This window comes from Sus scrofa, chromosome 9 (assembly GCF_000003025.6).
Source record: "Sus scrofa isolate TJ Tabasco breed Duroc chromosome 9, Sscrofa11.1, whole genome shotgun sequence".
Classification (NCBI taxonomy): Eukaryota; Metazoa; Chordata; class Mammalia; order Artiodactyla; family Suidae; genus Sus; species Sus scrofa.
The window spans coordinates 2,611,898-2,636,483 of record NC_010451.4 but is presented as its reverse complement, the minus strand read 5'-3'; the positions used below and the strand labels follow the sequence as shown (position 1 = coordinate 2,636,483).

At 44.9% G+C, this 24,586-nt stretch overlaps 3 protein-coding genes across 3 annotated transcripts; 2 read left to right on the top strand and 1 right to left on the bottom strand.

Moving 5' to 3' along the window:
• On the top strand, positions 66–8,050 carry LOC106504179 (olfactory receptor 10A4). The gene is given in 3 exon segments (XM_021062315.1): positions 66–1,661; positions 1,664–2,463; positions 7,922–8,050. Coding segments are annotated over 2 exon segments (972 nt in total). The 5' UTR covers positions 66–1,429; the 3' UTR covers positions 2,404–2,463; positions 7,922–8,050.
• Positions 2,446–7,926, bottom strand: LOC100624726 (olfactory receptor 2D2). The gene has a single exon (XM_021062317.1). It carries the CDS (start codon positions 5,669–5,671, stop codon positions 4,724–4,726), a length of 948 nt encoding a protein of 315 aa, XP_020917976.1. The 5' UTR covers positions 5,672–7,926; the 3' UTR covers positions 2,446–4,723.
• LOC100738306 (olfactory receptor 2D3) lies at positions 20,157–23,213 on the top strand. Its single transcript, XM_013979100.2, is given in 3 exon segments — positions 20,157–21,258; positions 21,261–21,401; positions 21,404–23,213. Coding segments are annotated over 3 exon segments (939 nt in total). The 5' UTR covers positions 20,157–21,218; the 3' UTR covers positions 22,162–23,213.

The following is a 24,586-nucleotide window of genomic DNA, read 5'->3' as shown; positions in this document are numbered from 1 at the left end:
CCTTGGCTATTGTGAGTATTGCTGTGATGAACACAGAGATGCATGTGTCTTTTTGAATTATAGTTTTGTCCAGATATATGCCCCAATCAAAAAATGAGCAGAAGACCTCCATAGACATTTCTCGAAAGAAGACATATGGATAGCTAATAGGGACATGAAAAGAAGCTCAACATTATTCTTATCCCCATCTAACAGTCTATACATTCTACTTACATAATTAACTTTAAATCTGTCTTCCCTCTAGAGGGTGGGTTCCATGAGGGCAGAGATTTGTTTTATTTACTGATGTATTATCTTCAGTATTGAGAATAATGTCTGGCACACAAAAGCAATGCTTATTGAATAAACAATTTTTTTTCTCAGTGATTGAAAAGCGAGGTCTACAGTGAGTTTGGGCAATGGGTTAGATAAAGTGGGTTTTGGAAGGTAGATCTGACATTATATCATAAGAACTATAATGGCTAGCATTCATTGAACATGTGTTATGTACCAGTCACCATGCTAAATTCTTTAGATTTATTGCTTCATTTACGTTTATCGTCATTACAGAGACTTTCAGGGTCCCAGTTGTGAAGCTTAGTTGTTGATGCATTGATGAAGCTTTCTGATCCTTTTTCATAGAATTTAACATTATTAGTTATAGTTGCATGCTTGAGTTGGCTTTTGTTAATACGTAAAATTAGGTTTTGTATTTTTTGAGAGTCAAGACCCAAGTCAACCAGTAGGAGTTTACATAACACACTTAGAGTCTCTCTCTGCCTGACACTGTCTAGAGCCTGCCTTCCCTTGGTTTCAGCACATGGAGCCTCGAAGACAATACTTAGTCCAGGGATCAAGATAAACCCGTTTCTATATTACGTGTCTTCCAACTATGATTGTCTGAGGTTAGAGATGAAGTTTTCCTCAATTTCTGAAATCTTCCCAAGTATGAGCTGCTGCAGAGTGAACACCTGCAGGGCTCCTGCTCGGGAACACTGGTGCTCCTTGGCTCACTTTCCTCGACTTCCTCCTTCCCACCCTTTTGCAGGAAACATGCCCTGGCCCACCTCACCACCTTTCTGTGCCTTAGGACCTCTCTCCAGAAAAGCGTGGCCTGGCTGCTTCTTTTAGCACCACTGACGGTGGAGGAGAGATGGGGACCCGCACAAGAGGGAAGCTGTGACCTTGACCGTCCTCCCTGGGGCCAAGTCAGGACATGCGTGTGATACATAGGGTGCACCTCAGTTCCGTCTAAAAAAAAGTTAGCATTTGTCAAAAAACCTGTGAATCCCGTAGCCAGACTTGTTTTTTACATTTGAGGAAGCAGAGTGTTTGAATGTTAACAACTACAATAAGAAGGATGAAGAATGAGGCCACAGGACGTTCCCTTTCTGAGGGTATGATAGAGGTTTAAATAATATGTGGGAACTTCCACCTTCCAGGAGTACGGATGCCCAGTGAGATCCTGGGCAGAAGAATCATGTGGGGAAACTGGACAATTGTCAGCGAGTTTGTTCTTGTGAGTTTCTCAGCCCTGTCCTCTGAGATCCAAGCTCTGTTGTTTCTCCTTTTTTTGATCATTTACCTGGTCACCCTGACGGGAAATGTCCTCATCATCCTGGTCACTACTGCTGACTCTGCCCTGCACAGCCCCATGTACTTCTTCCTCAGGAACTTGTCCTTCTGGAGATTGGCTTCAACCTGGTCATTGTGCCCAAGGTGCTGGGGACCCTGATCACCCAGGACACAGCCATCTCCTTCCTCGGCTGTGCCGCTCAGATGTATTTCTTCTTCTTCTTTGGAGCTGCTGAGTGCTGCCTCCTGGCCACCATGGCATACGACCGCTACGTGGCCATCTGCGACCCTTTGCGCTACCCGGTCATCATGGGTCGCAGGGCTTGTGCCCAGCTGGCAGCTGCCTCTTGGGTCTCAGGGTTTCCAGTGGCCACTGTGCAGACCACATGGATTTTCAGCTTCCCTTTTTGTGGCCCCAACAGGGTGAACCACTTCTTCTGCGACAGCCCCCCCGTCATTGCCCTGGTCTGTGCTGACACCTCCGTGTTCGAGCTGGAGGCCCTGACAGCCACTGTCCTATTCATCCTCTTCCCTTTCTTGTGGATCCTGGGGTCCTATGTCCGCATCCTCTCCGCCGTCTTCAGGATGCCCGCAGCGGAGGGGAAGCACCGGGCCTTCTCCACCTGCTCCTCCCACCTGCTGGTGGTCTCTCTCTTCTACAGCACTGCCATCCTCACCTACTTCCGGCCCCGGTCCAGCACCTCCCCCGAGGGCAAGAAGCTGCTGTCCCTGTCCTACACGGTGCTGACGCCCATGCTGAACCCCATCATCTACAGCTTAAGGAACAGCGAGGTGAAGGCTGCACTGAGACGAGTCGTCCTCAGGGCCCTGGGCCCTCGGAAACTGTGACGGGCTTGGAAACCAAGGGGCAGCACTCCAGGACAAGGCGAAGAAAAGCAAGTTTCTCCAGTACGTATTTGCCCTCCACTCTTTCCAGGTGCCACCGTGTACCCACTGGGGTGTGGGCTTTCCACGGGCATCCGTTTGTGAATGGAAAGCAGGCGTGATGAACGAAGGTGCTTCCGTAGGCCCCGTGTTCTCTGAGACTGTGCTCCCAGTGTCTCTGAGGTTGCTACTGGTTTGCACCATTAGCAGCCTCTCTGAAAGTTGACAACTTCACAAAAAGTTGTCATTTTTTGGTTTTAATTTTTCTTGACCTTCTCCATCCATGTCATTTTATATTTTTCTGCCTTACTCTCTTTTTGTCCAAAACTTCTACTTATGACTCTCACTGAGCTTTTGTTTATGCGCTAAATGAGAATAATGACAATAAACAGGAGAGTTTGTTTTATTCTTGCACTCATTTCTTCAACAGCTTTTGAGTTTAAACTCAAACTTTCAAAAATTCAAAACTCAAATTCAAAATTTCACACATTTTTATTCAGCATTCAGCATGTGTCAAACCTTATTTAGACCCTAAAATACACTGGTGCATAAAACAGACAATTGTCTTGCCTCATGGAATTATATTCTGGTGAGAAGGACAGAAAATCAAAAGATACTTTAAATCTTCCGCTGTCTCGTCACGTATACATGTTTAGGGGGCTATCAGTTGAGAGCTTCCTCTGCTACCATAACCGGTGCCTTATCTGGAGGAAGACTACTTCACACCAATGACTGCCTCAGTCTCAAATTGTGCACCTCGGATATGAGAGTTGCTTGATAGGAAGGGTGTGAAAGAATCCCAAATTGACTATATGTGGACAAAGTATGGGAAACTGCTGTGAATAACCCCAAACTTTTTGTCTCCTAGATTTTTTTTGATAATGCTATTGTGATTGGATGAAATCACCTGTCCTTTGTAAGCTTGCATGTCCCTCAAGCAATTTAGCAGCCCCTGTGTAGGGTTTTGTCCATGAATATTGTTCAACTCTGGACTCTGGACAAAGAGCAGACTCGGATGTGGGCGCCATAGCTTTGTGTAAATCGTTCATGCGCATTTACTGACAGTGAGCAGAGTAAAGTAGTTTTTACTTCCCAGGCCCGTCCTCTCCTCAAACGCCACAAACAGCTCTAACTCTGTGTGCCAGGGAGGTACCCGCACCCATTCAGGCTCCCATGTGGGGTATCCTACAGCTCTCACGCACCAGAAGGGCAGCACGTTCTGAAATATCACCATAAGAATTTGCAAATAAAAAGGCAGGTCATGAGGTTCTGTTCACATGACGGCACTCACACGACTCGGTCCATTAGCACTATGATAAAAATTCGAGCCAGCTTTCGTGAATTTGCACATTAATTTTACTTGACCTCAGTATGGTAGGTAGACTCTTGGCCCCGAAAGATGTCCCCATCCCAGTCCCCCAAATCCATGGGCACGTTATTGTACACGGTAAAAAGGCCTTTGTAGACATGATGAAATCCTTCAGATGAGGAGGTTATTTGGGTTTTTTTTAATACAGTAACAGGAAATCAAAACATATGTAGAGAATGAGCTGGAAATGTTTATTCCCACGGCTTCCTTGCCTCCAAATATCTAAGTCCCAGCTCCTGTCGGTGGCTTTCCATGTACGGCTACCCTCCCCAAGTTTCAGCTGCCTCCCTTTGATCCTTCAGGCCTAGGATTGGTAATAGCTTCTCACTCTCGCTCCCCTTGGATGTCGCTATTTGTTGTTGGTTTCCAAACCCCTCTGTTTACCCTTATAAAGATGGGCCCCAGTAGATCATGTCTCTAACAATAGTGTGAGAGGTGACAGCAGAGTTCAGATGTTCTGCGTTTTCATACCATGCTCCTCACTCCCCCTCAGACGCACGTGCAGGTGCACATACGCATGCGTGGAGCCCCAGCCCATGTCAGGTGGTTATGTACTGTTGGTCAGTTTATCGGTTATTTGAGGATGCAAAGATATTCATGAATAACCAAAAGATAGAGGAGTTGGAATAGGATCTGAAATAGATAGTGATATGATTTTTTAAAAGATAGATTTTACCGGCTCCAGGATTTATGATTTATGAAGCAGGAATATTTCTCAGGGGACTTTCTGAAATCCCGACTAGAAGGAAGCAAACCCTCCTTCCTAATGTTTCATGCATTATTGTCCTTCTACAAAGAAAGGGCTCGATAAAGGGTGGAGAGTCGGTCCACAGATGAAAATTGTACCATATTGCAGTCCTGCTCGGGGACCTACTCAGCAAGCCTCACAAGGCTGCAGCCAGCAGGGTCTCACTGTCAGTGGAAAGTTGCAAGCCTGCATGGGACATTCCTTGTGGCCACTTTCCTCAGAGCCCCCTTCACATCCTTATTCCTCAGGCTGTAGATGAGGGGGTTAAGCATGGGGGTCACTATGGCATAGAACACAGACACCAGCTTCTCCTGTTCTTTGGAAGACTTTGGTGTCATGTAGGTGGCGATTGCTGACCCGTAAAAAAGGATGACCACCACGAGGTGGGAGCCACAGGTAGAGAATGCCTTGAGCCTCCCCGAGGCTGACTGCATCCTGACCACCGTCGCTATGATGCGGCCGTAAGACACCAGGATTAGGGAAACAGGTACGAGGAGAATCACAACCCCCATGAGGAAAATGGCCATCTCCGAAGCGCGGGTGTCTGTGGACGCCAGGATCACCAGTGCAGGGGCCTCACAAAAGAAATGAGCCACGTTACGGCTGCCCCGGTAAGGGAGCCTTAGTGTGAAGGCGGCGTCCACCACAGACACCAGAATGCCGCTCGCCCACGACCCTGCGGCCAGCTGGACGCACCGCCTCCATGTCATGATGCTAGGGTAATGCAAAGGGTGACAGATGGCCACATACCGGTCATAGGACATCTCCGCCAGGAGGGCACACTGTGTACCCCCAAAAATGAGGAAGAAGAGAAGCTGCGCTGCACAGCGTGTGAAGGAAATCACTTTCTTCCTGGACATCAGGTGGACGAGGGCCTGAGGGACGATGTTGGTGGAGAAGCAGAGGTCAGCCAGAGATAAATTGCATAGAAAGAAGTACATGGGTGTGTGGAGGCGAGAGTCGGCCAGAACAAGGGACACGAGAAGTACGTTTCCAAGCACGGTGAGCAGGTAGACGGCCAGGAATAAGAGGAATAGCAGCTGCTGGGTGCGCTGGTCATCAGAGAGTCCCAGAAGGAGGAATTCGGTCACCTGGGTCTGATTTGTCCGTCTCATAGTTTGTCCCTTAGTATAAAGTCACTACACATTAAACGTGGGTGTGCATAGCCCATACAATTATATAATTCCGAGGTGGAGGGCCTAGGAATTGCCCCCAGTCACGGCCAATCATTTCAAGAATCGCTTGTACAAGGTTTTTTCAAGGATGATCGTGCTGCTTTATTTGGAACGTTTTCAATATTGTGAAATTTCATACTTTCGAAGATGATGCATCCACTTCTGCTATCTGGCAAACATATGATAGATCAAAAGTATCTTCTTTTGAATATCACACTTCTAGTAATAAAACAATAGGTTGAAGTCAATCCATTTAATTCCTCTGATTTCTATTGGTGATAAAGTCATGCATCCTGCTAGCGATGGTTTCGGGACCTACATTCAAACAAAGAAATTTTAAATTTCAGCTCAAGTACAAATAAAGAAGGAGCATTCACATCTAAATTGAAGAACCCCCTGAATTCCATGTTCAGCATTTCTAGGCTAAAGGAATTCCCAGGAGTTTTCTCAAAAAGACCTAATTACATTCCATGGAATCTAATAACAGGGCCTTAGGCATCTGAATGGGTCTGTGAGTCAGAAATGATGAAAGATTTCAGTTCATCACTGAAATAAGTGAGCAAGTAAAGCACCAATAGGAGCATCGTCTCTCTACCTGATGATCGTAAGTGGCAGCCTCGTCTGACCACAGGCCCCTTTCCAGCCCTTTTCCCTGCCCCACACCAGGACACACTGCATTTTAAACCTCACTGGGTTTTGTTCAGTGTAATCTCTCTGTTCAGATGCCCGCCATGTGCAGTTAGCATCATTTCCCCGAGCAGTCAACACACTTCAAACATTCCATCACCTTATCTCCTAAGCAAACCTCGTTGGCCAAGCACGTGCTTGGTAAAGGGGATACAGATAGAAAACCCAGCTGCCGAGGCCAAAGCATCTCAGACAAGTGGACACACACTGTAGTCGTGTTTCATCCCCAGGGCCAGCGTGGTCCTTGGTGAAGACTCGTAGCAAACAGTGGTTTAGTGAATGAACAATGGGGCCAACTGAGTCTGCTGCGTCCTCTAACGATTTCGTCAATCAGACTTTAGAATTGCTTCCAAGGGGAAATATGGCCTACAGTCAAAATAACTGATGTGAAAATAAGCTTTGAAAATACAAGCTAATCCAGGATGGGTACATTTCAAATTAACACTGCTTTATAGGACGTTATCACCCACTTGGTTCTTAGAGTCTCCGGGTAACGGTTCAGCTCAGGTCCTTTAGACTCCTTTCTCTGCCCCCAGCTCACACCCTTCCCAGAACAGAAATCAATGCTCTGTGCCACTCGTGTGTCTAGAGCTCGGGGAAAAAGGAAATGGTGAACAAATGCTCTTTCTGGGGGTTGACGAGAAGGGATATTGAGCGTAAGACTAAGTACGTGTCCCAAAGTTCTAAGTGATGCCTACAATCCGCGGTTAATTTATAGCAGGAGCAGCTACAGGTCATTTCTGATTTCTAAGCCTTTTCACCTGCTACCGGTTTTTCAAGGTTCCGTTTAGGAAAAGTATTATTCTGGACCCTTTTCCTTTCCGACCCACACATCTCCTCCATCCCCACTCCACCTCCCGCAACACTCACAGACATAGACACACACAAAAACACACACGTTCTCAAACGTCCAGCCTACCCTGGATACATAGTGTACCTACAGCATCATGGCTCGTAACAAACCAAATTGAAAATATTTTCTTTGTGACTGTAAGATGTTCGAGGGCAGGGACCTCATCTGAGTCATCTTTCTTTACAGCAAATAAGAGAAATCCTGGCACAGAGGAAGTGTCTAATGCATGTTTTTCGAGCTGATTTGACCTGAGCCAAAGTAACAGGAAACAGAGAGGTGAATGTGAGTCAGAGATGAGTGTGACGTGTGACCTGCCTGGTAGAGGGGCTTTCGCTGACCCTGAGCAGGGGACATTAGAAGGTTACACCCTTGACCTGTCCTGCTTTGTTTTTAAAAGCATGTCCTTCTCCCGTGCAAGTGTGTGGGGGAACATGCTGCCCAGGTGGCTGTGACTCTGCCTCCAAGGTCAGCGAGCTTCTGTGAAGACGTTATGTTGACCGTCAGCCTTTCTCTCGTGTTACTCTGCCTTTTCTCCAGATTTAACACCAGCTTGTAAGTTCATTTCTCTGAAGATGGCGTATATTACTCGATGTGGAACGGAGTGATAGGATCACAGAGCCATGCACTGTCTAATCTGATATTTCCTTTAGGGGGAAGATGCCAAGGAAATCCATAGGAACCCAGAGAAAATACTAAATTTCTCTTCTCAGACCAAGATCTTTTGTGCTCGAAATCACCTCCTACTCTCCAAGCCGGTTGCTATCCTCCAACCCCAGATCAACATGGGCATAGGAATTCCCACCTGAAGGATCAGTATGGACCCATGGAAGTCCTGCTATGTCTTCGTCAGGTGAGACCCATAATTCTTCCTCACAAAGAATTTGACGTGGTGATGGTGGTTTGATATGGTAGATCCACTGTGGGAAAAAGCCCTGGTCAGATCAACAGCGAAAGACTTAGCGGCAAGAAGCAGACTGTTTGGACAAAACCAGTTGAATTTTTAAAATCAAATCTGTAAAGCGATTGAAACCAGATCCCTCCCAGTATATGCCAGCTTATCTCCTCTGCTCAAAGCATGCCTTCTCTTTTCTTCCCTCTAATAATCTTACCAGCGTTTTCTCATCTGGTGGAGAGAAAAGATCATATCAGCGTGTTAAAACCAGTGAGGACATCTCGCTGTTAAGGGGGAAATTGCCACAGGTGTATTGGCTGCAGGGGAAGAGCAGAGTCTAGGCTATCTTGTCATTAAGTCACCTTGCTCAGTGAAATCCCCAAAGTCAAGGGCAAGGGCAAGGCAGGAAGGGGAATCCCCACATCTCCTGTGTCCTCCTGCTCCATCTACCCAAAGGTCTTGCTGACTTTGGGGCACACTGTGCAACAACAGTCCGTTTAAGCGAGGTAACCATGGGATACGAGGAGCAGTCTCTGGAGCAGCTGGAGCGCCCAGGAGATTTCTGAGTCGTTCGGGTGGATCCTGAGCTGCATTTCCTCTCAGAAGTTTCCCAAATGGCCGAAGGAGGACGAAAATGACACGTACTAAGCCCTCGGATCTCCATTTATGAGCCTCGTCATCCGTTCTTACGTGCCTTCTCTTTGGAGAAGTGTTATGTTTTGCAGAAGTATTTGTATTCTGGAGGAAGAAATAATTAGGTTGCTACCCAGGTCTATCACATACTCTATGTAAGATTTGGAGGAATTTTATAATTTGTAGAATGCAAATACTGTGTGCCTCAGAAAATGTTTAGATTCTCTAATTATTAACAGTTGTGCCGAGACCCGCTCAGCAGGATGGGGCTGAAGAACGGGTGCTATGAAACTTAAGGAAAAAAGTTAACATAAAACAAGACACAGAGACCTTTATCTTAATTAAAGGTGGGAACCGGGGGACTCAAGGTCTCAGGGACCAAGAGCTCCGCCTCAAGAAACCACACTGCTTTTATTGTGCTCTTTAGGCTTATGTCAAGTGAGGAGGGGGTTGTAGGTGCAGGATATAGGTTTTTTTTTTAATTATTTTAAAAGTCACCTAACGGGTTGCTGATTAAGCTTTTATTCTGACCTTTAGGCATTTAACAATCATTAGCATTTGAGGAAGCTTGGTGTGAGCTATCTATGCATAGCATTCTAGAGAATCACCATTGTGCTTCTGTAGCAACCTGGCGTGCTTAGGTTTGCACCTCGGTTCTCCTTGCTAATGCATATCCTGCTAACGACCCCTCATAAACCCCTTGGGGCCATGAGGCTCATCTTCCTCTTATTCTTTAGAGGACAGAGCATGCTTGTGCAAACGGCGTGCCTAGACCAAAGCATTAAGTCCTCACTCAGCTGACCCTATGAATAACTTATGCCTTTAGGTCTTTATTCTTAAGCTTAAGTCCTTCACCAGCACTGCGACTGCTTTTCAAGCAGGAACATGGGGTCAAATAAAGCAGGACAAGATGGAGTTTTCAGCAAAGAGGCTAAGAAAATATTGTAGAAACATGTCTCATGACAATTTAACCCTATTTCTTTATTATTTGTGTTTATTTACACATATTATTATTTTAATAACTTAACGGTAAGCTATAGACATGATGCCCTGAATATATAAGGAGCTGCTACAAATTAATTAGAAAAGTCAGAAAATTCCAGTTGTTAAAATGGGCAAAAGACTTGAACATGCACTTACAATGTAAGAAATACAAATAGCAGAGTTCCCTGGTGGCTCAGCCGTTTAAGGATCCAGCATCGTCACTGCTATGGTTCTGGTCACTGCTATGGCATGAGTTCCATCCCTGGCCAGGGAATTTATGCATGCCACACATGCTGCCAAAGAAAAAAATATAAATAGCTAAAAAGTAATTTCTTCCTTAATATATACCATAGAGAGATGAGTTTTGATATCCAACACGCAATATGTACCAGGGTGTTATAATAGCTTTATTCATAATAGCCCAGTGTGGAAGCAATATACATTTCTTTTTTTTTAATCTTCTTGTCTTTTTAGGCCATACCTGCTGCGTATGGAGGTTCCCAGGCTAGAGGTCCAATTGGCCTCCACCGTAGCAATGCAGGATCCAAGCCGCATCTGTGACTTGACCACAGCTCACGGCAATGATGGATCTTTAACCCACTGAGCAAGGACAGGGATTGAACCCACATTCTCATGGCTACTAACTAGTTGGGTTTGTTATAGGAACTCCCAATGTAAATTTCTATGAACAACAGAAAGGATAAATTGTGGTACAAACAATGGAATATTATTAAACAACTTTTTAAAAATGAACTGTCGTACATAGAACACATAGACAAAATTCACAGAATGGTGGTTACTAAAGAAGCCAGACACACAAAGAGGTACATAGTGTGTGCTTCCCTTTATTTGAAGCACAAGAACAGACGAAACTAATTGCTGCTTGTAGAATTCCAGATAATAGTTACCTTTGAGGGAGTGTTAACTTGCGATGTGCTGTGAATATTTTATATTCTGACCTACGTAATGGCTGTGCAGGTGTACGGGTATGTAAAACTTCTCGGGTTTTACTTAAGATTGGTGCACATTACCGTGTTAAGTACCCCTCACTAAAAGAGAGCTGAGAGGGATAGAGAAGAGAGAGGAGCTGCTGGGGGCAGAGGCAAATCCAAAAATAAAACAGGAAATCAATGAAATAGACAATAATTAGATTATTATTAGTGATTAGATTATCAAAATCCCAAACTGACTCTTTGTAAAGATTACTAAAATAGCCAAAGTTCTGTCCAAAATTATTTTTAAGAATGAAAACAGTAACGTGGGGGATTCCAAAAGGCCATCCCTCTGAAGAAATTAAAAAAAAAAAAAGGGCAAATACTGTCTGGAAAACAAACAAACACAGCTTTATCTGGACTGAAAAATGTCAAAAGTTTACAACAAACAATTGACTGCGTAATCAAGAAAAAGACAGCCTGAAGCCGATTAAGACAGCATTGCGCTGTTTTAACTTACTCTTGCCAAGAAAGTGAAAAGACAGCCCCAGGAGTGGGAGAAAGTATTTGCAAACCCCACAGCTGCTGAGACAGGAGGGAGGCAAGAAGGAGAGAGGGAGGGAGGGGTGGAAAGACGGAAGGAAAGAAGGCAGGAAGGAAGGCAGGCAGGCAGGAAGGCAGGCAGGCAGGCAGGCAGGCAGGCAGGCAGGCAGGCAGGCAGGCAGGCAGCAGGCAGGCAAGAGTGCAGACCAGCAAGGGTGTGGAGAAATGGACCCCCCTGCACTGCTGCTGGGACTGTAAACTGGTGCAGGTGCTCTGAGAACAGGTTGGCAACTCCTCGGTAAGTCCAGAGCTGCCATGTGTCTCAGCGATTCCACTCCCAGGTGTGTGTCCCAAGAGAACTGAAAACGGTGACCAGACGAAAGCTTGTGCTTGCACGGTCACAGCAGCGCTGTTCAAAACAGCCTCTTAGAAGTAGAGACAACCCAGTGGCCACCAACCGAGGACTGAATAAGCAACGTGTTATATCCATGAGCGAACTATCACTCAGCCATAAAACGGAGTGAGGTACTGACATGTGCTGCAACGTGGAAGGGCACAGCAGCATGTTTTTTTTTTTTTTTTTTTTTTTTTTTTTTTTTTTTGAGAGTTACGTTTTATTTGGGGGCAAAATGAGGACGTAAATCCGGGAGGCAGCATCTCGAGTAACCCTGAGAAAACTGCTCTGAGGAGCCCATGAATTTTTTGCATATTCTAAATGCAAGACTCTCATCAGCCATAAGTTTGCAAACATTTTCTCCTATTCTGTGGGAGAAAGAACCATTTTGGGGAAAGAACTACGAATCCCTTACCCCACTCCTTAAATCAGAAATAAATTCTGGATGTATTGAGATGTAAATGAAGCCATATATGTAAGCAAAAATATGACAATTTTAGAAAAATATTTTTTTAAAAACCATAATCTTTTAAAACATAATCAGGAGCCTTTTAAATATTAACACAGGAGTTCCCGTCATGGCGCAGTGGTTAACGAATCCGACTAGGAACCATGAGGTTGCAGGTTCGATCCCTGCCCTTGCTCAGTGGGTTAAGGATCCGGCGTTGCTGTGAGCTGTGGTGTAGGTTGCAGACATGGCTTGGATCCCGTGTTGCTGTGGCTCTGGCGTAGGCCGGCGGCTACAGCTCCGATTCAACCCCTAGCCTGGGAATCTCCATGTGCCATGGGAGCGGCCCAAAGAAATAGCAAAAAGACAAAAATAAATAAATAAATAAATTTAAAAAATAAATATTAACACAAAAATCAGAAATCATGAGTGGTAAAGACTGATTGAGTTGACTGGATTAAATTACAAAAAATATAAAAATCCATAAAGTCAACTAACAAAATGGAAAAAACCTTATTTTCAAGGTAAAATCAAAGAGCCAATTTTTCATAATAGCCATGGGTTTTACAAAGCAGTAAAAGAGAGTTGAATAGCTCAATAAAAGAAAATGAGTAAATAATCCCTTCACAGAAAAAGAAATTGAAAAATGATCAATAAACATATGATACTATGTTCATATAATAAAGTATCTTATAAAATAACACAGTGTAAAGTATCTTACAATAAAATAACAATGAGGGTTTTTTTTTTTAACTAACATTTGCAAAGTCGAAGAGTATGACAACACCAACTGTTTGCAAAGGTGTGAGTAAATAGGAACATTAATGCAGTTTTTATGAGTGTAAATTAATGCACCTGACAATATCTACTGATATTTTAAAGGAACATACCTTTAGACCCCAGAATTAAACCCCAGGAAATTTATTCTTCAAACACATTTGATAAGGACATATATGTATATTCTAAGGTGGTCACCGTGGTCATGTTTTTAATGTCTAAAGATTGGAAATAACCCAAATGTCCATTAATACGAATATGGTTAAATAAATCATGGTATATTTATACCATGGAGCATCATCCATTTATTTTTAATGAGTTCCATTTATGCGTTCTGTGAAACCGCAACAAAACTACAAATACTGTGTAAGCCAAACCGCAAAGCCAGAAAAACTGTAGAGTTCAAATTAATAGCATTTCCTTAACGGGACAGACGACGTTTTGCTGGAGCTGAGTTGCGCCTTGAATTGTGGCTGGAGGACTGACAGCTTCAGGGCACATGCCCGCACATCGCACAGCTCCAGTGTCCTCTGAGGACTCGGTTCTTCCACCGATTTTCTCTTCGGCATTTGGCCTTTGGATAATATGCGCGCATCATTTGGATCGAAAACTCACCTTAACTTTTTTGGACATTAGCTTGAGAGAACTGTAGGAGTGGTCCCTTTTCCCGTGGCCAAAGTAGTCTTAATAATTCTGCAACTGTTTTATTCTACCAATCTGCCCTTTGACGGTGGATTCTCCCACCAAAGAAAAGCTTTATATACAGCTGTACTGCAGCAGCACACCCTGTTGTCATGTTGATATCAGGACAGGGCTAACCAAGTGAAACTCTGCCACTGAAGAGGGTCGCGTGGCACCAAGACACCGTAAACTGAAATGACAATGCAAGCCCCTCGGCCAAGGTGCATTACTCAGTTAGGTAGCTGGCATCTGCATAAACCAATATTCACTCATTTTCATTTCTGTTCAGTTACCGGGTAAATGAGAACGCAGGTGTTGATGACGTATGAGCCTCTGAGACTTGATGGGCTGACATCCTTTGAATGACGTTGGTATAGGGCTTGAGAAAGAGGTGCTTTGGCCTGTGATCTCAGATGTAAGACAGGCGCCCTAGGGTGTCTCAGAGGATGGAAAGGTAATAAACTTGAAGGTTCTGGAAGCTCCAGGGAACGACCTGCGTTCATCCCTCTCAGGACCTCCCCTTAAATAGTCCCTCTGGTCAGAGCTGGGACCTGAGAGAATTGGAGTTTGTGCCTTGAATTAAGGAAGGAGGACGGGTTTGCATGGAGTCCCATCATCGGCTGGCTGTGGGGCAGGCGTGGGAGACCCTGCCTGGAAGCCTAGCGGCTGCTGGGGACACCCCTCAGGAGTGGGGGTGCAGGCTGCAGGAGTCACTCCCTGGGGTGCTCAATCCTGGCTGCCTTACCTGTGGCGCCTGAGCCGTTTTCCTGCTTTATCTCTGTCCTCAGGTGAAGACGCGCCGGGGTCGGTAGGACTCGGCAGGACTGGCTGGAGGCTGGGAGGTGAGCGAGCTGCTGGGGAAGCTGAACTTGATCATTCGCCCTCTTACCTCAGTTTTTCTTTCTCGCTCAACTCCTAGAGACCGTCCTATCCCCACTCTTCCCGAATCCAGTGCCCCGTCCTCTCGGACCTTCTCCCTCAGGGAGAGGCCCGCTCCGTCCATTTTCCCGGGGAAAGGCAGCTCTGCCTGGTCCTCCCTGCCCTCCGCTCTCAGCCCGTCGCTGTCTGCCCGCAGCTTGCCTTCCTCCCACCGTCCCCCCTGGAGCAGGCAGGGAGCTGGAAGGACGCCAGGGGTGTTGCTCTGAGGAACCCCGTCAGGAGCTTCTGGCCTGTGAGCACCCTCTGGGTCTAGGAGGGCAAAGGGGCCCGGACCAGACAGGACACCGGCTGAGCCTCCCTTCCCCCGGGTGGGTTAGAGCAGACGGAGGAGAGTGGTCCAGGTCCAGTCGGTGCTGGATTCACACCGGTCCCCGTGCTCCATGTCCTCCCCGGGCAAGTCAGGCAGGATGGCTTCGGCTTCCACTGGCTCAGTACCCACTCCGTGACTCCTTTTGTTGTGGGTAGGATTTGGTGGCCATGCGAGTAGGTATATAAGAATATTAAATATGCAGGTGCCTGCATCTCTGGCATGTGCATGGCTGCGTGTTTGTTGAGACCCTGCTTGCGAAGCTGACCGAGGAAGTATATGTGGCGTGTGTTGTGTGTGTGTAACAAGGCATCATTCTGGTGTCTCCAGTTGTGTGCACGTGAGAGAAGGTTCCTGAGAGAAGATAGCAGGAAAGGCCGTATTGGTTACAAAGTGACCAGGGGCTCAGAGGGAGGAAGGGTCACTGCCTGTCATTTTGGTTTGGGGAAAAGATCACAGACTCTGGCTGTGTCCCTTCTTTCTGTGCTTCTCCACTCTCTGGAGTCCTGTCCACTGTGGTCAGCTTCCCCGGACTGCTTTCTTCGAACTTTTGGTCTCATTGTTTTATTTTTCCCAGCCATTTTCTCTCTGTAGTAAAGAGACACCGTTGTTGAATGAATTAGTAAAGCTGACAGAGTATATTATGAAATATTTAGAGTCTGAAAGAATAATTATCACTGGCCTTCTTTGGAATAGAGAGATACCGCATTTCATCTTGTTTGGCTCCTTTGCCGCTTATTTATGACTCAACTCTCCTCTCCTTTCTAGATCCTAAACCACCTTCTTCCCCAACCAACATATTCACATGCATGTGCCTTAAATATACAAATCCTCCCTGGAACAGATGGCGAGAGAGCCACTCTTTATGTGTACGTACAGTTTCCATCTGGATTTTTGGTTTTGTGGTGTGTAAAATGTTTATCGATGTAGGAGTTCCCTGGTGGCCTAGTGTGGAAGGACCTGGTGGTGTCACTGCTGTGGCCCAGGCCACTGCCGTGGCGAGGGTTCACTCCCTGGCCTGGGAACTTCAGCGTGCCATGGATGTGGCCAAAGAGAGTTCATCAGTGTGGTGAGACTGTCCTTTAAAGGAGTCACTGGGGGAGAAGCACCCACACATGCCCATACATGGTATTTTGCTGCATGTTTTTAACTCAGCAGAAAGAATTCTTTCTGTGGAAGATGTCGACACAGCCATTTCTCTCCTCCCCAAAGCAGCCACCCGCTCTGGCTCCAGTGTTTGATGCTCTGGGCATACCTGGCACTGGAATGGAGGCTGCGACTGGCCTCTGGGGCCCTGCTGCAGGACACCAGACAGACTTGAATGACTCTGGATGTCACAGAGTGGGAATTGGAGCCAGGTCCCTTTCCTCGCAGGGTGGTCCTCTGCCCTCTGTTCATTTCTTCATGCAGATAGCCCTTTGTCAGGTGGTGAATGGTGCAGGCTCCAGAGCCAGACTGCCTGGGCTCAAATGCCAGCTCTGTCACTTGTCAGCTGTGTGACTGTGGACAAGCCACTTTTTTTTTTTTTTTTTTTTTGAGAGGGGCAGAATGGGGCATATGCCTTTATTAGTGACCATGGATGAAGGGCCGTGGGTTACCAGGCAAAGTGTGGATAGATCATTCGAATCAAAGTGAAAGAGATGGACACAACTTTGTAAATCAACTATAGTTTGACAGTCTTTTCTAAAAATCCAAATGAGCAGGATTTTGTAAGCTGAAGGGTTACACGAGCAGAGGGACCTGGGATTCTGGAAATCTGTGGATCCCAGGGCTGCTGGGGAAGACATGGCAGGAGCTCGCCTTTCTTGTGAGTTTGCAGACTGTTATCCAATGCACATGTTCACAGAAACGGCTGGTGTCCGTTCACGTTGCCTGCAGGCTGTCTGGTTCCATAAAATAATTCCCGAGAGAACTGTATCACGGTGCAGTTTAGGTCAGTGCTCAGGAACACTTTCCTTATTATAACCGTCATAAGGAACCGGTATTTACAGAAAGGAAGAAATACACAATATACAACTCATGGAAAATACACTCTCAGAGTATTCGAGGTTTAAGGCCCACAGGCAAAGGGATTAGTATAGAGGTCAAGTCACTCTGTCATCCCATAGTTTGTTACCGTCTGTTACCCACAACGTTAGATAACGCGGGAGAGTTTGATCGTGGTGGCAGGATAACCCTTCATTAATTACACATCGGGTTTACCATGTTATAAACTATTCATATTTTTAAATTAACATATAGTATATTATCTAAATAAGCCCTTTGGCAAGTACCGATGGAAACTTACTGCCATCATGGCTGTTAGTGCTGTTGATGATCAGTATGTGCGGGTCAGAGGACACAGCAGTGCCCAGGTCACACCTGGACAAGAGAACGGACCAAAGAAAGGGACAGATGGCCAGGTCACCTGACAAGAACGACAAAGAAAGGGACAGATGTTGCCCAGGTCACACCTGGACAAGAACGGACGAAAAAAGATGCCAACACTGGACAAGAGAACGGACCAAAGAAAGGGACAGATGTTGCCCAGGTCACACCTGGACAAGGAACGGACCAAAGAAAGGGACAGATGTTGCCCAGGTCACACCTGGACAAGGAACGGACCAAAGAAAGGGGCAGATGTTGCTCTGAAGCTGACAGTGCTGAGAGTAGGTAAGTTATTCTCTGTGGAATTTCAGAAAAAGTTGCGGGAGAGGAAATGGTTCTTCGATAAACTGTGGGGACTGTACATCTCTAGGATTTATTCATCCTGTAACTAATCACTCGCATCTTTGACTGATCTCTCTCCATTTCCTCCTCCTCACAGCCCCTGAGACCTCCGCACCACGTTCTGCCTCTGCGGGTTTGACTTATTTCAGATTCCTCGTGTAAGTGCTATCACATTTATATGTATTTGGACTTCTCTGTCTGGTTGATGTCATTTAGCATAATGCCCTCCGAGTTTATCCACGTTGTCACAAGTAGCAGGATTTCCTTCTTTCTAAAGAGTGAATAATGTTCCACTGTATGTATAGTCAACATTTTAAAATCTTTTTTTTATTGTAGTTGATTTACAATATTTTATTCAGGCATACAACATAGTGACTCAGTGTTTTCATAGATGACACGCCATTTAAATTTACTATGGAATATTGGCTATATTCTCTGTGCTGTGAAATATAGTCTTATGGTTTATTTTATACACAGTAGTTGGTGCCTCTTCATCTCCTACCCCCGCCTTGCCCCTCCCCCACCCTCTCCCCTCTGGTAACCGCGAGTTTGTTCTCTGTATCTGTGAGTCTGTTCAGTTTTACTTTATTCACTCACTCGTTTTATTTATTAGATTCCACATATAAATGAAACCATAAAGTATTTATCTTTGTCTGGCTTATTTCACTTAGTATAATGCGCTCAGCGTCCATCCACGTTAGTGCAAATGGCAGCATTTCATTTTTTATGGCTGAGTAATAATCCTTTGTTTTGTACAAGGATTGTTACCAACACTTGTTATCTTCTGGGTTTCTTTCTTCTTTTTTTTTTAATAATAGGCATCCTAACAAGGGTGAGGTAACCCTTGTGGTTTAGATTTACGTTTTGATGATCATTAGTGACATTTAGCACTTTTCCAGGTTCCTGTTGGCTATTTGTATGTCTTCTTGGAGAAGAGTCTCTTCAGTTTCTTTGTCCATATTTTGATTGTGATGTTTGCTTTTTGGACATTGGGCTGTATGAGTTATCCATGTGTTTCAGATACTAACTTTTTATCTGATGCATGGTTTGCAGATGTTGTCTCCCATTCCATAGGTTGCTTTTTCGTGTTGTTAATTGTCTCCTTTGGAATGCAGAGGCTTTTTAGTTTGATGTGGTTTCACTTGTCTATTTTTTTGTTTTTGTTGCTTTTGTTTTTGGTGTCATATCCAAGAAATCATTGCCAAGACTAATGTCCAGAAGTTTTCTCCTTATATTTTCTGCTGTGAGTTAAGTCTTTAATCCACTTTGAGTTGATGTTTGTATATGGTGTGAGATAAAGGCCCAATTTCATGCTTTTGTCAGTGCATGTCCAGTTTTCCCAGCAGCATTTACTGATGAGACCACCCTTTCCCCAGTCAGTATTCTCGGCACCTTCTTGGCCATACAGGTGTGGGTTTATTTCTGGGATCTCTATTGTGTTGCCTTGCTTTTATGTATTTTTAAACTATTATTTCATTGTGTGATGTGACAGACATATTTTCTTATAAATACTTTCTGCAACTTAGAGTATTTATTTAGAATGGACTCCTCGAATTGGATTTAGAATTTGGGACAATATCTGAGGGTATTAGATGATATTAGACTTAAGGGATTCAGGAACTCCTTATACTCCTCATACTCCTCTATTCTTGGTTATTTCTTCCCTTAGAGTCCTACAAAAGAAACATGAATAATGGAAAATAATCACCACTTTTTATTAGTTGGGCCAGTCGCTAACATCACTCAAATCCAGAGCTGTGATAAGCATGCGTTGGGCTGCTTGGTCTGGTCTAAAGTCTCTAGGAACCTCAGCCTCCCTTGTGGCTTAAATCCATATTGTATCATCATTCTACCCTCCGGCTGGTAACATGTTACAGTAGAAGGAAGCAATGATGAGCACACTTGGAAACTATTCAAAAACGAGAGCAAGAGCAAGTAAACTCCTTAAGGGGCCTTGCTCACCTTCTCAGTTCAGCTCCAGAAGAGAGCGAAGAAACAGAACCGTGCATGACCTTGGAAAGCCCAGTAGCCCACCCAGCGGTAAACGTGGACCGGTCAGCGTCCTAGAATGTTACCCATCAGATTCGTACTCCTCCAAGGGGAGAAAGGACTGGCAAAAAAGGAATTTCTCCCTTGCCCATACTATTGAGAACTGAATCAAAGCATATGAGTGTTCGAGTCATTTAATGTATTGGCAAAATTGCTTTCCAGAAATATCGTACTAACTTTCCTACTCTCATTATACAAAAATGTGTCTTTCTCTGCACCCGCATTACACGTTACACAGCTAATGGATTCTGCCGTTAGTTTGTGTGATTCAACCTCTCTGTGCCTCAGTTTTCTCACCTGTAAAAGAAGACGGTATCTACCTCATAATGTTATCTGGACAAAATAATCATATAAAACCTTAAAGGAATGCCTGGCATGTGTTCAATGCCCAGTAAAAACTGGCTATTGGGGGTTCCTATTGTGAAGCAGCAGAAACAATCCGACTAGCATCCATGAGGGTGCAGGTTTGATCCCTGGTCTCGTCCAGTGGGTCAGGGACCCAGCCTTGCTGTGAGGTGTGCTGTAGTTCACAGACTTGGTTAGGATCCCACGTTGCTGTGGCTGCGGTGTAGGCGGGCAGCTGTAGCTCTGATTTGACCCCTAGCCTGGCAGCTTCCATATACCACGGGTGCAGCCCTTAAAAAAAAAAAAAAAACTAGTTATTTTTGTTGCGACTATTGCTATTAAAATCTTAGCTAATGTCCCAGATGAAAAGTCTCATTGTCATAATTGCACTTCATTATAGCAATACTGAATATTTTTCTTATATTAGTAGCTGTTTGCGTTTCTTCTTTGTAAATAGTCCCTTTGTGTCCTTGGCCCCATTATTTCATTATTCAACAATTTTCATAGCGTTTGATATGGAATCTTAATGAATTTTAACTTGTGTCCTGTATCTCCCTGAAACATTGTCCTCTGTTTGTAGTTTATCTTTTTTTTAATTTTACTCATTGTTATTATTGCTCAAAAACCTTTCAACTTATTTTGTAAACTCTACACGTTTTCCTTCTTGTTTTCTTAGAAGGCTTTGTGATTTTTCAAGTCTGATCCTGTCTCTATATCACAGCAATTTTAACCTATTTTTCCCCTTTTTTGTAATGTTTTAACTTTAATATTTTATTATTTAATCCAAATGGAATGGTCCTTAGTGTTGATATGCCAAGGCTTTATTTATTTTTAAACCCAAGAAAAGTTTTTTGTTTTAAGAGGTCAGATTAGATTTGATGCTTAAAAACAGTTTTACATTTTTCAAGCATATGCTATAATTCAATATGTAGGGTTTTTATCAGATGGTGGTATAGTCCTAAGAGTATATGTCATTTCCTAACAATAAGTGTGCAGTCACTTCGTAAAATCCACATGATATCCTCATAGCAGAATTAGCCCAGAAGGCTTTAATAGCATCATATTCTATCTATAAATAAATGACACTGGGGAAAGGAAACTGGGGGGGGGATGAAGTGGATTTAAATTAAAACCAATAATAAGAATAAAAATACTCAGAATCCATTAGAACAATCTGGGTGCAAAAAATCTAGACGTAGTGAATTAGGTTTTAAAGGTGAGCTCTAAATGAGCCTCTGCTTCAGGACTTGATGTCATTCACGCAAAGTTTGTTCTTTTTGTTTGAGCCCAACAGGTAAACAAGCGTAAGTCTCAATGGGAGAAGAAAACCACAGCTTCGTGGCCGAGTTTGTCTTCCTGGCCTTTCTCAGGACGTGCAGACCCAGCGCCTGCTGTTCACTCTTTTCCTCACCATTTATCTGCTGACCGTGCTGGGAAACCTGCTCATCATCATTCTCATCTTCCTGGATCCTCGACTTCACACGCCCATGTACTTTTTCTTAGAAACCTGTCTTTCGCAGACCTCTGTTTCTCTACCAGCGTCGTCCCCCAGGTATTGGTCCACTTCCTGGTGAAGAGGAAAACCATTTCTTTTTCGGGGTGTATGGCCCAGATAATGGTCTTCCTTCTGGTTGGGTGTGCCGAGTGCGCGCTGCTGGCGGTCATGTCCTATGACCGCTACGTGGCCGTCTGCAAGCCCCTGCGCTACGCCGCCGTCATGACCCGACAAGCGTGTCTCCAGCTGGCCGTGGGGTCCTGGGCCAGTGGCGCCCTGGTGTCTCTGGTGGACACCACCTTTACTTTCCAACTTCCCTATCAAGGACGGAACGTGGTCAATCACTACTTTTGTGAGCCCCCTGCCCTCCTGAAGCTGGCTTCAGCAGACACCCACGAGGCCGAGACGGCCATCGCTGCAATGGGCGTGGCCATCCTCCTGGCTCCGGTGTCCCTCATCCTTGTCTCCTACGGGAACATCATCTCCACTGTGGTCCAGATGCCGTCTGGGGCGGGGAGGCTCAAAGCTTTCTCCACCTGTGGCTCCCATCTCACTGTCGTTGTCCTCTTCTACGGCTCGGGAATATTCGCCTACATGCGGCCAAACGCCAGGACCACAAAAGAGCAGGATAAGACGATCTCTGTGTTCTACACAGTGGTCACCCCAATGTTGAACCCCATCATTTATAGCCTGAGGAACAAGGAGGTCAAAGGAGCTCTCAGGAAACTCGCTGGAAGAAAGTCCTTTTCTCAGAGGCGGTGACCTCCAGGTCTGATTTTAAGGTAACGTTCTTAAAAGAGGAGCAGGCGTTCAGTCGACACTTGTGAATTAGGTCATTTCAAGGAGATGCGTAAAAGTAAGGGACTTGGTCCAGAACCTGTGAATACACCACCCTAAACACAGGGAAGAAATAAAAGGATGAAAAGTGAGGTTACTGCTTGATGATGAAAGTATTAAGTACTCTTTTGAAGGAGATTTTGGTTCATTCAGCTGATGTGGACGTATTTTAAATATGATCACCCTTAAATCTAAGAGGTTTGTTTAAGCTGAATTATCCTGAGATAACATCTGAGGTGTAAACTAACATTAAAGACATTTCAGTTTGGATGTCCCAGTGGTACAAATCTTGAAATCGTCTCTGATCAAAATCATCAGTATATTTGGAAGTCTTTATCACTGGGGTCATTCATGTCCCAGAGCATTTCAGCCTGAGAAAGGGTACTAGAGGCCAAGTTCATGATGTTCTTTCCTGAAAGCTCCAGAAAATGAGTTTTTGGTATCATCTCCCCCAAATCCACATAAGCACAGACTACCCGAGTGAAAAGGGATTTCAGCATCTAACCCAAACTTGTGAGCTTCCTCCAATGATCTCAGCCATTCCTTCCCACGGTCATATCTTAAATACTGCCACGACCTATTTAAATACGACCTAGCCTTGCCACCCCCCCGTCCAAATGCTGGACGCAGGGAATCCTGAGCAAACTAAAATTATTGCTGTTTGGGGGCACTAAGTGTTGAGATGCAGCAATGGATAACTGAAACTCTGAGAGTCATGCGCCACCCCATTCAAAGAGATGCCTGTGGGGCTTTTTCACATTCGGGAGAAAAACTCCTACCTCTCCTGCCTTGGACAGTGAAAGCGCCAAGAAGCTCCTAGAGAAAATTTTAATAGCACAAAATCATAAAAAGTTGATCAGAGTTTTTAGTTGCAGTCACAGAAACTGACGATGCATGATTTAAGCTAAAAGGAACAACTAGTGAATAACGGCAGTTTGGATCCCGCAACCTGAACTACCCAAATCATGATCACGCGGGGCGGGGGGCAGGGGGCGGGAGGGGGTTGGAGGGGCGGGGGGTGTCTGATGAGGACGTCACTGCCATTCAGCACTAGATGGCGCTCTTTACACTGTCTGCATCGTCCATGGAGCCGGGCTGCTGGAGCTGCTACTTCCCTCGCTGAGCCTGGGAATTGGAATGTTCCTGTTCCCTTTCCCGCTGATAGAAAAAGAGAAGAAACTGCTGACAACATTGCTTCAGCCAAAGGATCCGGGCGGACGTCACCAGTGTTAAACCCTGTTCACGTAGGTTCCCTTGAGATGATGTGATGGAAATAGGACTTTGTCTCTGTGACCCCGCCCCAAACCCCTAACCTAAGTCTGATCATGCGAAAAACATCAAATTGTCATACATGGGCTTCCTGTAAAAAATGCAGCCTGTTCTCCTCCAAACCGTAAAAGTCATCAAAAACAACCCCGAGAAACTGTCACAGCCAGGAGGAGCCTCGGGAGACACGATAACCAAATGAAATGTGGCATCCTGGGTGGGATCCTGGATCCGAAAGAGGACGTGAGTTTTCAGAACACAAAACAAAGACAGAACCTAAGGAATCCAAACAAAATATGAACTTTAGTTAAAAATAAAGTATCAGACGTTCCCATTGTGGCTCAGCAGAAACGAATCCGACTAGTAACTGTGAGGACACAGGTTCGATCCCTGGCCTCGCTCAGTGGGTTAAGGATCCAGTGTTGCCTTGAGCTGTGGTGTAGGTTGCAGATGGCGCTCGGATCTGGTGTGGCTGTGGCTGTGGGGTAGGCCGGCGGCTATGGCTCTGATTCAACCCCTGGCCTGGGAACCTCCATATCCCTCAGGTCTGGCCCTAAAAAGACATGATGATAATAGTAGTAATGTATCAATCTTATTTTCCTAATTGTAGCAAATGTGCCACAATAATGTCAGATGTCCATAACAGGGAAAAGTGGTGGGGGGGGGTATATGGGAACTTAGCATACACTATCTTGTCAATTTTCCTGCAAATCTAAAACTGACCTAAAAAATAAAGCCTATTTTAGAAAGAAAACAAATATTTGATATCCTCGCTTTTTCATGTCATTAGGTCTTAATTCAATTACATCTTAATTGACTAGAGTGGGTGCATCTAATTGATCAAGTCCAAGTTGAATGCCTTGCCTTAGCTTCACTGGAGACAAAGAAAGTGAATATCAGGTGCTTCTACGGAGAGAGACAGGCTTTAACTGCCCAGAAGACTATAATTACAGAAAGGCTGTTCGAATGATCAGAAGCCCGAAACTGACAAATATCCATAGCACATGGACCATGAAACTAAATCACTCCTATTTGTGTTGTGAATATGTACGAATTCCAGACTGAACAGTGCAACTCACAATCT